General features: G+C 34.2%; 1 protein-coding gene across 1 annotated transcript; it reads right to left on the bottom strand.

The window, feature by feature from the left end:
* Window positions 1–3385: 3385 nt before the first annotated feature.
* On the bottom strand, window positions 3386–19993 carry LOC124366067 (peptidyl-prolyl cis-trans isomerase-like 1). The gene is made up of 4 exons (XM_046822288.1): window positions 19836–19993; window positions 19204–19293; window positions 10001–10108; window positions 3386–3567 (listed from the first exon to the last, which is right to left on the bottom strand). The coding sequence occupies exons 1-4, from the start codon at window positions 19966–19968 to the stop codon at window positions 3452–3454; spliced, it is 447 nt and encodes a 148-aa protein (XP_046678244.1). The 5' UTR covers window positions 19969–19993; the 3' UTR covers window positions 3386–3451.
* Window positions 19994–20859: the final 866 nt, after the last annotated feature.

The following is a 20859-nucleotide window of genomic DNA, read 5'->3' as shown; positions in this document are numbered from 1 at the left end:
ATGAGTCCACACTATTCAATCAAAGCATAATCCATATTGCTTTTTTGTGTAAAAATAGATTATTGTTCAGATTTTGCTTGATGTAGATCCATAAAGGCATGTTCAACACAAACTATTAGATTGAATATGGGCAAAATAAACAATTTAAAATCTGATTAACAATTTCATTATTAAGATTTTCCATTCTCTAGCATTTGAGCTTAGTTGACTATTCCATACATCTGGATTCTTAATTGTGTTCAAAATCATAAATGATCTAAAATAGATAAGTAGATTTTGTCACAGAGATAAGAATCAAAATGAAATAATATATCTCTTGTTCAGAGGATGTTAACAAAATTATGAGCTGGGTATATATTATTATATTCTCCATCCAATTTGAATAAAAAATATTAACTTTTGGGGAAATTCCTCTCAGTTACCAACTAACCATAATTTTATATCTTTTTATTTATAAAATTATATTTTCTGGACCAGTTATAACCAAATTTGGTAGATTCCATGAAAATAATACAGTAGAACCCCTTATATCCGGCCTCGGTTTATCCGGCCTCGGTTTATCCGGCCACTTCCCGGAAGCCAATATTGAAATTTATTTCCCACGGGCTTGCAGACGTGCAGTTACACGCACTAGTCTCCCACGACTAGTGCGTTATCTTGGTGTATCTGTTTGTTTACATTTACTTGTGTTTACTTTTCAGTAGCTGTGTTGTCCTCAGTTGAGCTAGTAGGTTTAACCTCTAAACAGTTCGTTGATTATTTCCAGTGTGGTTTGTACAGTACAATTGTTTTGTTTCGTCAAGTGTTGTGTATTGTGTTGCAGTGTCGTTTTTATGTACAGTATTGAAAAAGGAAAAATGAGTGCGTCAAAACGAAAACGTAACGTGGTGACAGTGGAACAAAAACTTAATGCGATCGAACAAATTGATAAAGGCGAATCAGTGGCCAAAATATGTAGTGAACTAAACGTGGGAAAGGTTAATGACACACGGTTAATGACTGGCGTCGTAATCGAAAAACTTTGATGGACTATTGTACACAAATAGAGAGTGAAAAGGATTTATCCGAACGGCGGTATTTGAGAAAACCTTCCAATGAGATGGTTGATGACGCTTTGTGGCTTTAGTCTTTACAAGAGAGAAGGGGCACTCCTATTTCAGGACCAGTTTTAAAAGAGAAGGCCATGTTTTTACATACAAAATTGGGAGTAAAAACTGATTTCGTAGCCAGTAATGGCTGGCTAAAGACATGGAGTTACATTTGTAAATATTTGCGGCGAGAAAATGTCAGCAGATGCACCATCGGCGAGTGAATTTGTGGTCAAACTGGAAAAGATGATACAACAAGAGAAGCTTGTCCCAGATCAGGTCTATAACATCGACGAGACCGGGCTGAATTTCAAACGTTTGCCACAAAAGACATTCTCTGTTGGGTATTCAAGTTCAGCTTCAGGGTTTATACTAAACAAAGAGCGTATAACGGTTGCCCTGTGTTCAAATGCATCTGGGGAGCATAAACTCCCACTTTTGGTCATCGGTAAATCCAAGAAACCCAGAGCCTTCAAACACATTAATGTTTCTTCTCTTCCTGTGGTTTATCGTGCCCAGAAGTCAGCATGGATGGATTCATACATCTTTATTGACTGATTCATAAACGAATTCATTCCTAAAGTCAAGAAATTCTTAAAGGAGCATAAGTTGCCAGAAAAAGCTATTTTAGTACTTGATAACGCTGGAACCCATCCCCATGAACTAGAGTGTGAAGATGCTCCCGGAATAAAATTTTTTTTCTACTTGCCAATGTCACAAGTCTTATCCAACCTATGGACCAGGGTGTAATCGAATGTATGAAAAGGCGATATCGGCGCAAACTTCTGTCTGAGATTTAGGAAAAATGGACACTGACGGTGTGGATTTCGTCTCGGCTCGGAAGCAAATTAACATAAAGGATGTTATCTACATGACTGCTAAATCATATGATGAAATCCCCAGTACAACATTTGTCAAGTCTTGGCGGAAGGCCTGGCCAGATATTGAGAAATTGGTCAATGGCACAGTCAATAAAGATTTGATCCAGGTAGCAGATGAGCAGCAAGAGAATTGTAATGCAGAACTTATAAATGACCTGACAAAGTTAGCATTAACTGGCGGTGAAGAAATCTTAAATCAAGATGTTCAGGAATGGGTAACTGGTGATGATGATTTGGAAAACGAATATCTAAGTGATGAACAAATCGTGCAGAGTGCTGTAGAAGAGTATGAAAATGAAGAAGCAGAAAAATCAGATGATGACACTTCGGAAGAAGATAAAATAAGCCATGAGGAGGCGAGAAATGCACTTCAGACATCACTAGCCTACATAGAGCAACAGGACAAGTCAACAGCTGTTGACGTTATGTTATTCAAAAAGTGGAGAGACTATGCCTTCAAAAAAACAATGGACAACAAAGTTCAGCAGAAAATTACGGACTATTATAAGGCCTAATTTAATCTTCAAAACAAATTTATTGTGAGTAATTTTTATATCTCCATCTTTATTTAACATTAATTTATGTTATCTGAATTCACAATATGTACTGTATTTTTATGTTAATTATTTAACCACTTTTTCTTATACAATAAATGTTTTATTCGTTTTATAAACATGTGTATTTTTATAAAAAATAATCTCAAAAGAGACTTAAACACTACTTTTGACTATATTTATTAATTACATATTATTATTAGGTATAAATTATCGTTTTTATAATAGGTTGGTTTATCCGGTCATGGCCTCGGTCCCGTGGTGGCCGGTTATGAGGGGTTCTACTGTACTATATTTTGGTCATTCATTACAAACTTTAACAAAAATACAGAAGTATTTCACTGTAAAACCACTAATCCTAAAACCTCTGAATTAAAATTCATTAATGGAGATTTAGGTACTTTACTGCACATGACCATTAAGTAAAGCCTAGTGATGGTTACTGCATTCAGTTCAGCATGCAACAAAAGCAAACTTTTTAAAGTTTTGTTGTGAAATATTAATTATTTTTTTAGCTTGTTCAAAACAAAATTTGTTTGGTTTTAATTTTTTAACTTGTATAGGCCACTGTTTAGAAATGGAAAATATATTTACCAAGTTTCGTTGTAATAGGTCTAGAAATACGATTTTGTAAATAAAAAATTACCAGTTATTGGACACTGTAAGAGGAATGTTAATAAATATTCATGCAAAAATCTATTTTAAATTAGGGTTAAAACCTAAAAATATACAACCAGTCCAAAACTTTTGTAACATCCTAATCTTATAAATAGTCTATCAATGGTAGAAAAGTGATGTGATATTCTACATTTATTATTAAACATAAAACACATAATTTTCTTGGTTAGTTATAACACTTTAGTATAATGAAAATGTCTTTTTTATTTATATAAATGATTGTTTTATTGTAAAATTAAGTGTTTAGGTATCAGAAAGTACGTATATATCCTCGGACAATTTTGACATCATCTGTTGGCCGATCATTCTTGTCAGTCTCAACCAGACCTATCCTCTTCACAACAGTCATGCCGGAGTGGACACGGCCTAGAAATATGAAAAACTATAGCAATAACAATAAAGCATACATGATAAAGCCATTAAAACAACATTTTTCTTGGTTTCATTTATAGGAATCCATAAAATAATGTATCTGAGAACATATATTTTGATTACGTCTAGGTTCCTAATTTCTAGAAATATATGCTACAATTTTATGTTGAATTAGTTTTAAAGTCTGAATTTCTGGATTGTTTACACTAGGTGATGCTTAGTAGAATAAGTATACTCAATTGTGAGTTTTGGAACTCTTGACTTTCAATATTTTGATATAAACTTTTCAGGTAGTTGCGAAAATATGAAGTTGAGGGGTCTCTACATAGTAAAATAGTTCTGTAATTATTTAACACTTTCAGTGCCCAGCACTTGTGACGTGGTGACCTTGTCAGTGCCAAGCATTTATGACAGGTCACCTTCTCAGTGCCAAACACTCTTTTGATGTTTGTGTAGTGTTCAGCTAAATAATTTATAACTTTAAAAAAATTACCATAATGAGATGACTTTTGTTTTATTACGTAGAGGGGAACATAGTCTATAATTTGTAATATTTATTTGAATAATAAAACGTGTTACAATTTTTAAAATGCAAAACAAAAAATATAATTTTATGATCTTAATTTATTTGTATGCATCTTTTTTATTGTTCCTTATGTACATAGAAACAAACATACCAGTTTTGAATTTTGTATATTTGGAATTTGTGTAGTGCACACAAAATAATACACAACTATTCAAAAATAAACATCATGGGATAATTAATAGTTGTTTGTGTTAGGGGAAAAGTAGGATATGATATAATACTTGGATAATAAAATCTGTTGACATTTTTTAATTAAAAAATTATACACAAAATTTGAATTTGTTAAGTGTTGAGAAGCACTAAGAAAAATTGTAATTTTTTTAGCTTAATGCATTTGTATGCAACTATATTATTGTTCTCTATGTAAGTAAGTACAAGAATAACTTACCAACTTTCAAAAAAAGTAACAGGGTTTCCACTTAATCTTAATCATCAAATTCACAGTTCCTTTATGGTACAAAAATAGCAATTTCAGGGTTGATAGTTTTTATAAACATTAAGAATAAAAACAGGAAAAAATAGTGGCTGATTTCATTATCTAGTGCCAAAACGCGCCACAAGCAAATGCAGTGGTCTAGGCTTCGACACTTTGGCGTCTGTTCCTGGTTCTCAACTCAGCTTGAATAAAGCTGTGTTTTGTTTCTCAAACACGGCAAAATGGTGGAACTGTTTAAAACTTTTCCTTATCTCACTAACAAATGTCAATGATATTGGAGAAATGGGCGGATGCATCTAAAAATAGGAAATGATTTTAAGTCTTGGCTACAACACAAGCAGCAAGGGGAGGTATATTGCCAACGGTATGATTTGTTAAATAATGAGCATAAAAGGGGATAAAATTTGCTGCTTGCATCATATCAGAGCTCTTAATATTAACCGGTCTGTAGAAATGGTTCACACGAGCGAGAATTGCATAAGCCTAACCACGGCTACTCACGGTGATCGGTCCTGGTGTGATTTAAAGTGGTTAGCGGTTTCACACACATGCCACAAAACGCAGACAAAAGCTGTTGACTGGCAGCGATATAGTGGGACCCTTTTAGACGGCCATCACAAGTTTTTGCATTCTACTGCGACTCAAGTTTCCCTTCCCCGCCTCAATCAACAGTAGTCTCTTGATGAAACAGCATCAATGAAGAATATTTTTTATAATGCTTCGATATTTTGTAATTTAAGGCAGCGCAGAAGATTCAGTCTCTATGTGAGTGGCAAGGCAGTTTAGAGTTTACTCCATCTAGAGTTCCAGGTTTATATAAGTCAGTTTTACCCAATGCTACTGCTCTCAGAGCTTAAGGAAGACGTCAAAATTGTAAAAACATTTACCAAATGTCTGAAAAATCATTCAACGAACAAGTATGGAATATTAACTTGTTTTTCTGGATTCCACAAGAAAGAATTATACTCTACTTCTATTATAAGCCATTCAAAGTTTAAGTCAAACCTCTTTAACAGTAATATAATGTTAACATCATCAATACTGAAATAAAACACCTGTGTTCAAGCTGAGTTGAGATGCGAGAACTGGCAACGCCATAAGTGCCGAGTGCTGGGCCACTCGACATGCTCGTGGCGCGTTTTGGTGCTAAACACTGAAATTGGCCACTCTGTGTGAAAGCACCAAATGTCACCCATTGTTTGTAACTTCATAAGTCCAAGAGGCGAGCAGTTGCAAATATAGTGCGAAGAGCTGAATTCAGTGTTTTGTGACTCATGTGAATCCTGAGTAATGTATTACATCACATTATGGAGCGGTTCTGACGAGCTGGCCAATCGCAACGTGCAGGCACGACAATCGCAAATAACCACTACAGGATCACAGCTGACAGCAGTGATATGTGGGAGCATTGGAAGGATTCAGTACAGCTGCCATTCAATCACCGATGGTAGCGAATGTAATAAGAATACCGGTGTGTTCGACACAGAACAGTTTGTAGAAGAAATTATGAATAATCAAACCATCTTGGATATCACAATTATTAATGTTTCATACCAATAAATATTATTACGTTTATTAATTATGCTGAAATAAGTAGTCGTTTTTATATAAGCAATGTTAACTCTTCTCACGCCACTAATAAATCCATTAACTTTTTTATTACACCTAGACAAACAAAAATTTTTTGTTTCTTTTAGTTCAAAGCTAATTTTTATTTTAACTAAATTATAAAAGGTAAGAGCAAAAAAGTATAAAAAGAGCATTTTACTTAAAATTAGTGTATTTTTATTAAATTAATAAAAATAAAAAGAACTATTTACAAAACTGCTTATTTAAAATAAATTTTAATTCCATTGTAAAACGTAATTGATCCGAGATGAATTGATACACACAACGGATATGTTTGGTTATGACTCTGTAGGAGACGTAGAACTGACGAGCAGGTAGTCGGAGTTAGACAGGTAGTCGGAGTTAGACAAAGAGCGCTCCCCTCCCCCTGCCATAGAGTGAAGGTTATTTTATAAATACTTCCTTGGCACCCACAATAAGCACAGAGCGTGCACCGGGCATTTCAAAGGCCTTTTGTGAATTAAAAAACTCTCCAAGAGACATAATCTATAATATCGAATATAACTGAATTTGGCGTTTGGGTTAAAGACTATCATTCTAATATATCCGTCTATGGCGTGGGAAGTGTTAAATTTAATAACTGATAACGCAATACCAGTGGCATATTTAGAGGCAGGAAGCTATAGGGGCTGTATCCCAGAGCGGCAAAATTTTAGGGACAAAAAAAGGTATAGAATATTATTAAACATATTAATAAACATATAGAAATAATTCAATTTAGAATATTAGAAAATTAAGGTTGTCTATGTCAAGGCTGATGTACTGCACTGTTCCACTGTTCCATTAGAGTGTCAACTTTAGTCTGTACTGTATAGGGTGGCAGAAGTAATGAAGTTTCCGTTATACGTGGATAAAGAAAAACAACTTAAATCTAAAAAGTCTATTAAATACATGTTGATTAGCGAGACATGACGCTTGCAAGGCACCGAATGAAAATTGGAAAGAAGTAATCAAAGCACTCAAAATTATTTTCAATGGTGATACAGAAAAGGCAACGCCATGAATTGAAGCCGGTACCTGGTACCTACCTTTGCAAGCTTTAAATATTGGAAACTGCATTTTTGACAATTCTGTGGGGAGACCTACTCGACAGATTTAATATTACTAGTAAAAATCTGATATCATCTGAAACCGCTTTGTCAACAGTAGCACTAATGTATGGATCATTTTCAGAGTATACTAGTAGCATATTTTCTTATGTTAAGGGTTCGATATTTATGAAAATGAAACTCTTCTAAAGTTGAAAGTTTGTATAATATATGAAGATGAAATCAAGAAAAAGAGGCTGTGAAAGCTTCAACCTGACGAGACTGGAGTAGGTGTAATAAAATGTCTAGGCAAAGAGAACTTTACAATAAATACTTTATATGCAATATTAGACACCCTATCTAATGAAGTCAAAAATATAAAAGCTGTATACAATGAGCTAAGCTCGATTTTTGGATTTCTCATCTTTAGGGAAAAAAAGAATCAGACAGAAACACTAACTGACCACTATAAAAATTTGTGCAGTTTTTATAACAGATCTCCCTTTACCAAAAGATTTTAGTATAGAATGTCTACATTTATTTTGTTTTTGAAAGGAACTTAAATGAGCAAGAACGTTCAAAAAGTATTTTTAATCTCTATAACCTGTTACATGTCTATGGAGTTTAAGATGTAGATTTCTATGTTGACAAAAAATTGAATCTTTTTTTGATGATCCTTGCATCAAACAGTTTAGTGGAGAGAAAATTTTCTGACATTTTACTTGCCAACTTGCATACTTACAACTCAAATATTTTAGTTAGTTTATAATTTTAAAATGTTCTTATTTCTTCTAAACTAATCATATTACAGTATTGGTAAAACTAAAATACATTAACATCATTAAAAAATTATAACAAAATAAAATTGGTTCCAACTTTAATAAACTTTGGCTATGAAACATAGAAGGGGCGGCAAAACTTGAAATACGACACTGCGTAACACTAAAATGTAAAAAACAACTAAAAAAATGTACATGTTTTTAAAACTTAAAATAGAAAAATTAACTACTCCTGCAATCAAGTATAATCATATTCTCAATAAAATTGTACTAAAAATGTATATGGGTGGATATTGAAACAACAAAAGTTTTGCAACAAAAAGTAAGACTCCTAATTGTTGATAACTGATAATTCATGTAGGCTGTACACTATTTTCTTTCTTACCTCCGAAGTAAGTATTTTAATATAAATAACATTTATTAATACAAATTGTTAGTAGATACTATTTAAATTAGATTATGAATAGAATTGAATGTAGGAAAAATTAATTTACTCTTTTAGCTCATTAAAATGAAGTAGTTGGATTTTTTATTAATTTACTTATTTATTTTTTAAGCTAGGATAAAGCAAGATTATATTTCAGCAACATATATTTAACAGCAAACACAATAACATTTTATCATGCAAAATTTGTACCGAAACTTTAACATGCTCCCCTTATTAAAATAACCAAATCATTATTAAATGCACTTTTCTTGCCATGCACATACTACTAGCACTGGTGAAAAAAATCTTCTTATAAAGTACATACTATAATTTTAAGACAAATAATGATAATAAATTGCCAGGTAGACAATTATTTATAAATATGGGTATATTTTTCTAAGGTGATATTCTGATTATGAGTGACAAAAACAAACAAATAAAATTAAATCAAAGTTTTGATTTAGTAGTTAGTCCATAGATATCATACAAAACACTCCAAATAAAAAAATATTTATATTATAGTGTACACACAGTTGGCTAATGTTTACATATAATTGAGCATCTATGGACTCCTCTCCAACCGAAGCCATATGTCTGGTGATCGACTGTGAAAACTAGTAGTCAGTGTGAACAGCTTAATGCACCCCCTATTACTATGGTACTACGTCACCGGAACTGCAACACGCCGTTATCGACTGTGATCTAGTAGTAGTGGTGGTTGTTTACGATCGTTGTTCCTGCGCACAGCGGTCAGCCATCTTGCGTACGCTTGAGTAAACTGCTCCATTTAATCTGGTACACTCGCAAAATCGTGCCAAGACCAATCGCCCTGATTAAGCTTGTGGATTCTCGCTCATGCGTGAACCAGACCTTACAACAGAGTCATGGCAAAGACACATGTTGATTCATTTCAGAGTTGTAGAGATTTTCACTGTTTGTACATGGCTTATTTAAGGTTTTTTCACAATGAATGATATTCGTGATTTTCACAGTTGGGTGGGGACCCTGAGTATTTGTAATACTGAGTATGACTTTTCTTATATATTAGTGCAAGATATTGAAAATCTGCACTTGCATAGACGTTGTCTCTCATACTTACCAAATAGCTTTTAGTTATTAACGAATATAGACAATCTTTGTTTATTTGATTTATTATGTATAAAATGAGATTAAGTACAATGCCATATATCAACATTTAGTAACAGAATAATAAATATTTGAAAAGTCGGTCAAGTCAGCCCTCTGCACTTTTCGGAAATACCTGCTGGCCGATCTCGGCTCTTGGCATTCAACGGGTTAATAAACTATGTACACCTGTTTTAGCCGTATAGTTTTAAAAAATTCCCTTAACAGAAAATGATACAATATTTTACTGTTTTATATTTCTTTCAAGTAACATGTCGAGCTGTGTGTGTCTACAGATCACATGTTAAGTTAATAAAAATGGATTAATTTGTTGACACTAATGCATTAACTATATTTTTTACATCTGTTTATTTCTTACACTAGTTTCTATTTATCATTTTAAATGCAAAAAATTACCAAATATAGCATGTTTGCCATCCAGCCACTGTGTTGGTGCTAGAGTTATGAAAAACTGTGATCCATTGGTGTCTGGTCCAGAGTTTGCCATGGATATGATTCCTGCTCCTAGAAATAGAGATTACACAACACATCAGAGATACTTATATCATGTTTTATAAAAGAAATATGTATCAAACCCCTAACTTGTGTTAAACAATGAGTAATGCAAATTATTGGGTTCAATCCTTTATTACAAAAATACAAGGTTTAGTTAATGATACTGATAAATTAGAAGGTTTCAGCAATTTAATGGACAGTAAAAAAAGAAAGAAGAAAATAAACTTAGAGAAATCAACTGAATAAACAATGCCACAAATGTATGGGTAGAATTTACAAAACACGCATTTTGTGTCCAAGTACACACAGTTATAAGTAACATACTGAACTTTGAATAATATTGAATATTGCTATCTGTCTTGTGCTCCTGCACATTCTGATCTGACATACTAATACTACAACTGAAAGTGTTTAAACATGCAACAGTCCATAACTGAATATTCCAACCTTTGTTATCAGTGGTTTGCCTAAAAATACTATGAACAAGCACAACACAAGAACTATCCAAACTTTCAGTATTGGAGCCTGGCCTAATCATTTTCTAGACTATTAAATAAAAATACAGGATGACCATACATTTGGGATGTTAGAGCCTTGCCTTAACATGGTTTGTGACAATAAACCAACATGACAGCATGTTACAACTGTTGGTGACAGGACATTACCCAAACATACATGTTCCTGTTCGATAAATCAACAAGGCACCACATTGTTATTGTTGGTGTCAGACATTGATTAAACAAACTATGATTCTGTGAAGTGTAACAAGTTTACAATGCAAAAAATACACAGCAGTAGAGTGATGTAGTTAGCTCACATGTTGGGTCCATACGCCTTCCCATATTTTGAATTCAATAGAATATTCCAACCTTTGTTATCAGTGGTTTGCCTAAAAATACTATGAACAAGCACAACACAATAACTATCCAAACTGAAATAAGATGATTTGATTTGTCAGTCCTGACTAATCCAAAACACCAGCCCTCATAATTTTCATGACCTGACTATACTATGTCAATTCAGACTACTTTTTAACTAATGTTTGATGGTCATGTCAGAACATATTTATAGAAAATCCTCAAACAAAGCAATATTTGGACAAAATCTCATAAAAGGTTACTTTTACCATGTTATAAATTAATTTCTAATAAGTTCGTTAAGTACTAAATATATCACAGCTAGCTGTTACCCGCGGCTTCGCACGCAATCTTAGAACCACAGTCCTTATATTACTTAGTAAAAGCAATTATGATGTAATATGATGGGAGTCCTATAAAAATTTTAAAACGTAAGTAGGCATACATCAGGTAGATATTATTTAAGTTCGTGGTAAATAGTATCAGAGTTTAACTTAATTATTATATCATGTTTGGAACGTGTAGGAGCATTTATGGTTCTAATTAATTATATACATAACGTCACAGCTGAATCTGCATTGTCATCCCAATCAAGAAAACACAAATCTCAGATCACACAGGTCTCGGAAACTTACTTCGATCAAAAAGCGTGTAAGCGTGTATTTCCAGTCCTTGTCATATATTTCAAGTCCAAGATATTTCCAGTACTGTAGTAGAGTTTGCCTTGTTGTTCAGACAAAGAAGAAATATATATATATATATATATACTTACGTAGTACCGAGATGCCTACTTCGGTTAAATAGTGCCTACTTAAGACCATTTAAACTCACTTACCTACTATGTCACAGTTTAGCTTGCCATATTGCCTCGATCAAATTTTATATACGTTTGATTATCTAGTTCTCGGAAATCTACTTTGGTCAAAATTGTGTTGACATAGTTGAGTTTGCTAGGACTGAAAAGCCTATTACGACCTAGGGGGAGGTCCTACCTACTTCTTATGTAGACAATAGACAATAGACAAGAATCTTTATTTGTAGTTTCTTCAAGAAATACAATGGCGTCAACAGAAATGAAATGATATTTTATGTCTCTTGCTTTACAATATTGTAGAATTCGTTGATAGTGTAGACAGGTCGTTCCACTAGCCAGTCCTGGAGACGTCTCTTCAGTTCATTTCCTCTGAGGTTTTTGAGGTTTTGTGGAAGTGAGTTTAGAACTTTACGGCCCAGGTAGGATGGTTTTTTACTAAAATGTGTTGTCCGATGGGTAGGAAGAGGGTAGTTTAATGCTCCTCGTGTATTGTATGAATGAATGTCTTCATTCCTGGGAAAGTCCATCTGGTCGGTGTAAATGACTGCTGCAAGAAGATAAAGTGCTGTTACGGTTAGGAGCTTCAGTGACTTGAAGGCATCTCTGCAGCTGTCTGTATGATTCAGGTTTGCAAGTGCTCTGACTGCTTTTTTCTGAAGGACTAAAACTTTATTCATGTTGCACTCAGATGTTCCTCCCCAAGATAGTATTCCATATCTGATATGGGATTCGACAAGAGCATAATAAGCTGCTTTGGCTGCATCTGTGCTTGCAATCCACTTTATTCTTCTTAACACGTAGATGCCTGATGAAAGTTTTTTGGTGAGGTTGTGTATGTGGTCATTCCATGAAAGAGCACTATCTATAGTTACACCCAGTAGCTTTGTTGTATTGTCAACTATAATATTGGGAGTTTCCGGGATTTGCTCATGTCTTCTGCTGAAGTTGATCTGAGTGGTTTTAGACGGATTTATTGCGAGATCGTTTTGAAGACAGTATTGCATTGCATTGTCAGTTGATGTTAAAATGTCCATGTGTAGTCCGAGAGGTGTGTCATTTGTAAAAAGTAGAGTTGTGTCATCTGCATATAAAATGGGTTGAACCCTGGGGTCATTAATGTAATTAGAAAAGTCATTGGTAAAGAGTATATATAGAAAAGGACCCAGGACTGACCCTTGGGGTACTCCTCTACTTACTGGAAGTTGTGTAGATCTATACACACATTTTTTCTTGTTTGCAATTTGTTGAATTTCAACAATTTTGCCTTCGACCAGTTAAATAGCTGCCCAGCCAATCTTTTGATAAACCTTTTATCCCCAAAGTTGGTAGTTTTCTCAAAATGAGATCATGGTCAAGACAATCGAATGCTTTACTATAATCCAGCAAAACGGCTGATACAAGCTTCCCATCTTCCAGGTGATCAGTTATTTGTTCAATCAGACTTGTGAGAGCTGTGGTTGTTGACCTTCCTTTAAGAAAACCGTGCTGGTTATTTGATATCAGGCTGTTTTGTTCAAGGTGTTTTGAAATATGTGAAAGTGCTATTTTTTCTGCTATTTTTGAAAAGGTTGATGTCAATGAAATCGGGCGATAGTTTTCTACTTTTGTAACTGGATCTTTTTTATGCTTCGGATATATTTTGGCAATTTTCAAAGAAGATGGAAAATGACCAGATTTGAAGGATTTATTTATAATGTTTACCAATGGTGGTGCTAATTGTTTAGCATTTTAGCACAGTGCTTTACAACTTTTGAAGGGACTTCATCCAGTCCACAAGAAAGCTTAGATTTGAGGGAGGATATCACTGATAGGACTTCTTTTATGGTTGTTGGTGTAAGATTCAATAGCTGTTCGTTAAAGTCTGGAAAGGTGAGTGGTTTGGTTATGGTTATGTTATCCAGTTTTTTTCTATTTTCTTTTAGTGTGGAATCTGCTATTGTTGAAAAATGGTGGTTGAAGAAGTTAGCTATTTGGGAAGGATTACTTAGCATATTCCCTTCTACTTCAAGCATGAGTTTGGGTTCTTCTTTTTAGTTTAGACTGCTTTTCTGAATTTATAATATTCCACAAGGCTTTGGGTTTGTTGTCTGAGTTAGAGATATATTCAGCAGTGACATTTCGCTTAAGATTTCTTAGCTTTAAATCATAAGCTTTCTTTTTTGTTATCATAAGTATTCTGTTGTTTTCGCTTCCAGTAAGTTTGTACCTGCGTAGAGTGGTTAAAAATTCTTCTTTGAGCATAGCTGTCTCTTCGTCGTAGTGGACTCTCAGTTTATTTCTTGTTTTTATTCTAACCTGTTTTTTGGGGCATACTTTATCTAATGTGTACCTTACAATTTGTTGAAAGCAGTCATAGGCCTTCTCTGTGTCATGAGTTTCAAACACACTTTCCCAGTTTTCTTCTGCAAATTCACTTCTCAGACAGTTGAGGTTCTGAGTAGAAAAATTTCTCTTTTCACAAGCAGGTTTCTTGGAAGGTTGTTCGAATTCCACTTTCAGAAAGCAGATCTGACCAGTATGGTCTGAAATACCAGCTTGAAAAATTGTAAAGTCAATAGTGTCTTGTGAGATGTTTGTACAAATACAATCGATGAAGGTTGTTGATAGGTTAGTTATTCTTGTAGCTGGAAGGGGTAGCCGTCTAATACCGAAGGTCAGCAGTTCGTTTTCTAGAAGTGTGCTGTCTGAATTTACTGTTAGGCGATCCATATTTATGTCTCCTATTAAAACAAAGGGTTTGGTTTCAGGTTGGATTGAGGTAAGTATATTTGATAGAAAGTCAACGCCTAACTTCGTTTGTCCAGCTGGTGAACGATATACACCTAGTAAGTAGAAGGACTTGTTCTTGATGTTACATTTTGCTAATGCAGCTTCAAAAGTTAGTTCTAGACATTTGTCTGCTATGTCAATGGCTTCTACCTCTATAATTGATGTTTCACGGATATAGATAGCAACTCCCCCCAATCTGTGGTCTTCCCTGCTATATTCTGTTACAAGATTGTACCCAATGATGTTGGTAAGTGACAATCTATCTTGGCTGAGACCGTGCTCTGTAAGGACTACAAGTGTTGGATGTAAGTCGTTCAAAAGGTGATTTATTCTTTCCACCTTATTTTTTAGTCCTCTAACATTTTGGTGTAGGATAGTGATTGAGGTGGTTTGGTTTGTTTTTGTGCTGTGTTCCAAAAGGTTCTGGTGTTTGGTTTGTTTGTGATCGGTTTGTATTTTTCTCTCTTGTGGATTGTACCTAAAAAATGAGAATCATTTAATAGTGAGGTATGGTCTGATTCTTTGGATGCTGTGTGCGAGATATCTATGTTAAGATTGTGTCGAGAGTCCTGCCCTGCGGTTTTTGACAAAACATGTTCAACTTGTTTACAGGCAGGGGATATTGTCCCTAGGCTATCTATATATTTGTTCAGAAAGTCTTCATATGTTTCTTCTTTTTCCAGTTTAGTAGCAGTCATTGGTGGCTTCCTGTCTTTAACTTTCTGCACTGTCAGAGTGTTGTTTCTTGGTGGTCTAGTAGCCGTGACTTCCTCATAGTTTGAGTGTGTATTGTAATGCATTGCATTTGTGACAGTATTGCTTTTTTCTTTTACATGTTTTTTTGTTTTTTGCTACCTGGAGAGAAATGCTGAACTGGTTTTGGCGCTGAACTGGTCTTATTTTACTTGATGCTAAGCTAGTTATTTTTGAAAAAGACCCTTTCCTAATAATAGGTGTGTTTTGTGTTACTTTCACAGATGTGTTTGGTTCCGGCTTATTTTGATTTTGCATTTGTTGGTGTAGCATCTGTAACTGATGTTCCACTTGGTCTTGACGGGTAGTTAGCTGAGTGAGTTGGTACAGTACCAGAGCAAGATTGCCTTGCTTGTGCAAGTCTGTACCAGTAGTTTGCGCTTCTGGAGAAGTAAATTCTATCACCTTGGTGTGTAGGTCAGCACTTAAAGTTTGCGTTTCCACATTTTTACTTACTCCAATTTTTTTATTTCTTGTATCTCGATTTGAGGTAATGTTCTTTTCAAGATTTCTAATTGTATTCTTTAAGTTACTAATTGTCTTTACATAGTCATCGATAAATTGTCCTTGTTTATTGTCGTGCTCTTCAAAAAAGGCTTGTGTGTCTAAGCGAAGTTTCTTTTCTTTTTCCAATTGGACTTGCATTTCAGAAATATTCTGTAATAGCCTTTCTATTTTATTGATGAACTTATTTTCTTCACTTTCCATCTTCTCAATCTTTTCTTCCAGAGTTTCTATTGTAGCTTCTAGTCTAATATTTTTCTCCTTCAGGAAGTTATTTTCTTCTAGAAGAGCTGCTCCTATCTTTGCGGCCATTTTTAATTTTTCATCATTATCTTCTAGATTGTGTAGAACGTTACTCTCATTCAGACTGCGTTCGAGTTCATCTAATGAGGTATACAAGACATCTGGGCTTTTGGAAGAGCTAGCTTTATATGCCACTTCTGCTTCAGCTAGGGCTTTGTTAAATTTTCCATTTTTGAAATTTTCTGTTTGTGGTATACTGTGAATATGAACGTTTGTAGAATATAAAGATAGACAGGACTCTTTCACTGTGGCTGTTGTACTGTCGCCAAAAAATGTGACAGAAAATGTTACATAAAATGTTGAAGCTTTGTTTTCATGTTTTACTATTTCTGTTATTGTGGCAGGCCAGTGACGTATTCCTTTTAGTTTAGCGAAAACTATGTCCCCCTCTGAGAATTGTTGTTTATTGCAAGCCATATCTAATAGGCTCAAAACTGAAGTGGGTCAGTTTTTACAGCCTTCAGTTTTGACAGAATCCTATTGCAATACACTGTTGTTGTCTGGTTGCATTCTTAAATCAGCAGGCACTGACAGATGTGGTTGATATTAGATTGGCTCAGTCCTCTTGGTAAATAATACAGTCCACTTCCTAAACTAAAAATGTACTGAGCCAGTTGCCTTCGGATTCTTGGATGTGATTCAAGCAGTACACTGTTGTAGTCGTGTTGCGTCGCTGAGATGCAGGCACCAGTGAGTGTTTGCTCTTTAGCTTAGAGTGGTAGTAGTCTGGTGCTCTGATTGTGAAGGATGTCAAGTTATTGAAGATATTGAAGAGTTATTGATATATTATTTGCATAATATTTCTGTCAGAAAATAAATACTTGGGAATAAATATTAAGTTAGTTAGGAATAACAGTTAAGGATTGCAAGTAATCAAACTTGTTCGTTATCAGATAACACAAGATGCATTAAACAACCTCAGTCAAGTTTCAAGGTCAACACAATCAAGATAATAGTCAAAGCTTTATCAATTGTCAATGTCAAAGTTCGGTTGTGCTGTGGTTGGGGATGGAATAGTCTCAGACAGGAAACTACCACAGTTATCAAATGCAGGTTATAACTTCTTGTCAAAAATAAAACTAAGAGATTGTTAATATTACTATTTCCTTATTGAAGACACTGGAAGGAGTGTTAGTTTTTAATAAAATCTTGACTACTTGCAGTGATTTTCACAACCCTAAGCTTTTTAAATAATAAACCACAGTTAATCCAACAGTCACAAAACATGTGATTGAGTGAACTGTATAGGTGAGTTTTTTACAATGTTATTTATCCCTAATACTTAAATTTATGGAGTAAAATTTACTATCTCAAAATTATTTAAATACTTAGCCAAAACACCCTTTACACTTTTCTTTCTAAAACACTACAATGAACTTGATTAACACAGTATATAATTGGCACTTGTTGTCACACACATAAGCTCAGTCAAACAGTGAGCAAATAAAAAAAAAAATCCCCCTTGTACTTCTGGTATAAGGGGGAAATCCTTATTAAGGTTATGCAACATTCCAAAATAATCGTTATTAAAGTTTTGCGTTACACTTGTTTTTTTGGACTGTAGCCAGGGAAAGAATGAATCGTTAAGGTATGTTAGTATTAATTTCTCTGTTTTTCCGTAAGCCATTGTTAAAATGCAATATCATAATGTCAAGGAAGCCCACCAGTTTAAAGTAACCTGTGTGAAAACATTCATAACTTAGTTCATTAAGGTTAGTTTTATTACAGTATTTAATGCATTAGATGATTTTAATTCGTCACTGGCGCAATCTGGAGTAAAATTTATATATTAATGTTTTATTTACTATCTGCATTACACTACCGATCAAGCACTGTTTACTTATTATTGATAAAATTCAAATGTAAACAGATGTTTCAGAAAGTTTGTCAAACTATAGCTGTTAAAATACGTTTCGTTCTTATCATAACATTCGAATGTAAACAAACTAATTTTTCAATTTGAATTCAACTTTATTTGGTGAAATGAATGTGTTATGGGTGGTAAAAAGCACTCTAAATGTTAATTCAGACCAAAAGCTATACCTGTTCCAAATTTCAGCACAATCTATATAGCAGTGTCAGTGTGATTTGAGGACAAACCTCCAAACATTCAAACTTTCGCATTTATAATATTAGTGGGATCTGTACACTGAACAAAATATTCAATACAAACCAAGATCTTCATATCTATGTTTTATTTAGTAAATCTTTCTATATTGAATAACTTTTTCAAAATTCCTTATCAAAGGACGTAAGAATCTTGGTAATTGTTTCATTGACGATATTCGAATATCAGAGAGAATGTTAGATGCTAGCACTTGCAAAAAGTACTTTAGCAATTGTGTCAGAACTCAATAAGCCATTAGGTTTTTCATCCAGACTACAGACTTGTTTCTTAATACTGACTTAAGTCCCATTCCTAAGCTTGGGACGCTCAGAACACCAAACGGCATTTGAAAGCATTCATATTAGAACTCTGTAAATCCAAGGCATTATAACATGTGTACGGTTATCACAAAAACTACAGACAAAGATCGTTTGATTACCGTAGATCTTATCTTCACAAACAGCACAAAGCTTGGCTAAATGTCCTTGGTTCTAATTATGACTAAAATAAATACCATATCAAACAAGAGCATTTTACAACAATATGTAAAATTTACAATTAAATAAGGTAAACCTCACAACTAAGCACAAACCAAAAATAATTACGAGAAACCCACCTTTGTACAGGGCTAAGAAATGAGTTTTGCTTCTCATACCTGCAAAGTACTTCACAACTCAATCAAGGGAGGCACAAGAACTGCTCCATCAGCCCCCTGTGTGACTTAAAACAATAACATGGTTGTTACCTAGCCCAAACCACTAGGAGATCTTACTACATAAAAGAAACAGCCAAAAGAGCTCAACATAAAAAATTATCTAAAAATGCTATAAGCGTATTAGGTCAAAGGAGTAGATATGAAAATAGGAGGTAGTGTACTGAATATTCCTGTTAAACAATTTATTTGATCATATCACAAATAGTATGAATGAATTCAAAACCAATTATTATAATATTTAACCATTACATAGCAAATAATAAAATGTAATATGTTACATACCAGTGTGTTTGAGGTCTTCATGTATTTCATCAGCAAATGTGCGTCCATATATTGAGGAGCCTCCTTTGCCTGTGCCGGTAGGATCCCCTCCTAGAAGAAAAAAAATTATTTATAAAATATTGTTTAGGTGGGTTGAAAACTACTAAACTAAAAGTAAAAACTAAAAGTAAGTAAACTCAGACGATATATACACATTTGACCTGTAATAGGTTTTGATATATAAGATCAGTTAATTCTGTAATTTTCAACAGTTCACGAATGCAACAAACAGAAAAAACGTGACATTAAAATACACTGTGTGTGACCCAAGGTGTTCAGGCAGAAACTACAGCATTCAGGTAGTTTGTGAGGAATTACTAGTTACGCTCATACCCTGAAGATGCCGCTTGGGTGCTATGGTGCAAAGACATAAACGCAGGCTGGATACTTTTCGTACAGACCTTGTATTATTGTTCTTTAGTTAATGCTGAGAAGAATAATTTTTAAAAATTGATTATAATAATTGGTTTGCAAAATACACTGTCTTCCCCTATAAACCATTACAATTTTTATAAACGTTACATAGCCTTTTTAACATTGAAAATCTAAAACTATTAAAGTGATTTATTTATATTTTCTTGATAACTTATTACCTTGAATCATAAAATCTCTGATTATTCTATGGAACTTTGTGCCATTGAAATAACCTCTCCGGCATAGTTCAGCAAAGTTCCTGCAAGTGGATGGTGCATGTCTCCAGTAAAGCTCTATTACAATTTCTCCCATCCTGGAATCACAATTATGTTAGTTTAAATACATAATTTTTAAAAGGAACAACCAATAAAACAACTAAGAATTGTTTAATATGAAATGTTATTGTTATACATTCATATATTTATCTTAAGTTCAAGGGCGTATATAAGGGGGGGGCTCAGGGGGCTTGAGCCCCCCCCGAAATTTGAAACACAAAAAAAATATTATAACTTATATACGATAATTTATTTTTATTTTCAATAAGCTGTGCTTCTATACTTTCGACTACATTAGTAATTATAGTTTATAGTGGAATTTTAAGAATACATTATGATACCTAACAATATTCAATATTTATTTTTTTCAGAGGTTTAAATTACTAATATTTTGTAAGCATGCAAATAAGCGTTTGCAACTGTAAAGAGTGCGAGGTAGCCTGACGCTCCTGACTGTCCGCGTCGGCCGCTCGTGTAGTGCCAGCGCCAGGCATGCGTATATTGACGATGACGTGTCGCCGCGGCCCGCTGGCCTAGCAACCCTCCTCCTCCTACAAACCCCCCACCCACTCCCACCACACCTGACCTCATTCCGCACTACCACGCCATTGTCTGCTGTTGTCTAGTGCGTATCACCCGTGGTGACATTTTAAATGCTGTATGCATATGTGCTGTGATTGTAGTGACTGTTATCAAGTGATATGTTTTGTTGTCGCGTTATTTAAAACATGATTGATTACTTTATAGTTGACAGTTTACGTGTGAAGTACATAGGCTACATTAAACATTTAAAATGAAAGAGACAGAGTTCGATTCAAGCTTTTTTCGTGATGAAAAAAACGTGTTTCGTCTAGAGATCGACGAGCAGACATCGTTTGAAATAACACCGAGTCCCTCCACTTGTGCTACATCAAACATGGCAGCGTTG

The sequence above is a fragment of the Homalodisca vitripennis genome, chromosome 1 (genome assembly GCF_021130785.1).
Source record: "Homalodisca vitripennis isolate AUS2020 chromosome 1, UT_GWSS_2.1, whole genome shotgun sequence".
NCBI classification, from domain to species: domain Eukaryota; kingdom Metazoa; phylum Arthropoda; class Insecta; order Hemiptera; family Cicadellidae; genus Homalodisca; species Homalodisca vitripennis.
The sequence above is the reverse complement of the archived record's forward strand: the minus strand, read 5'-3'. Positions and strand labels throughout refer to the sequence as shown.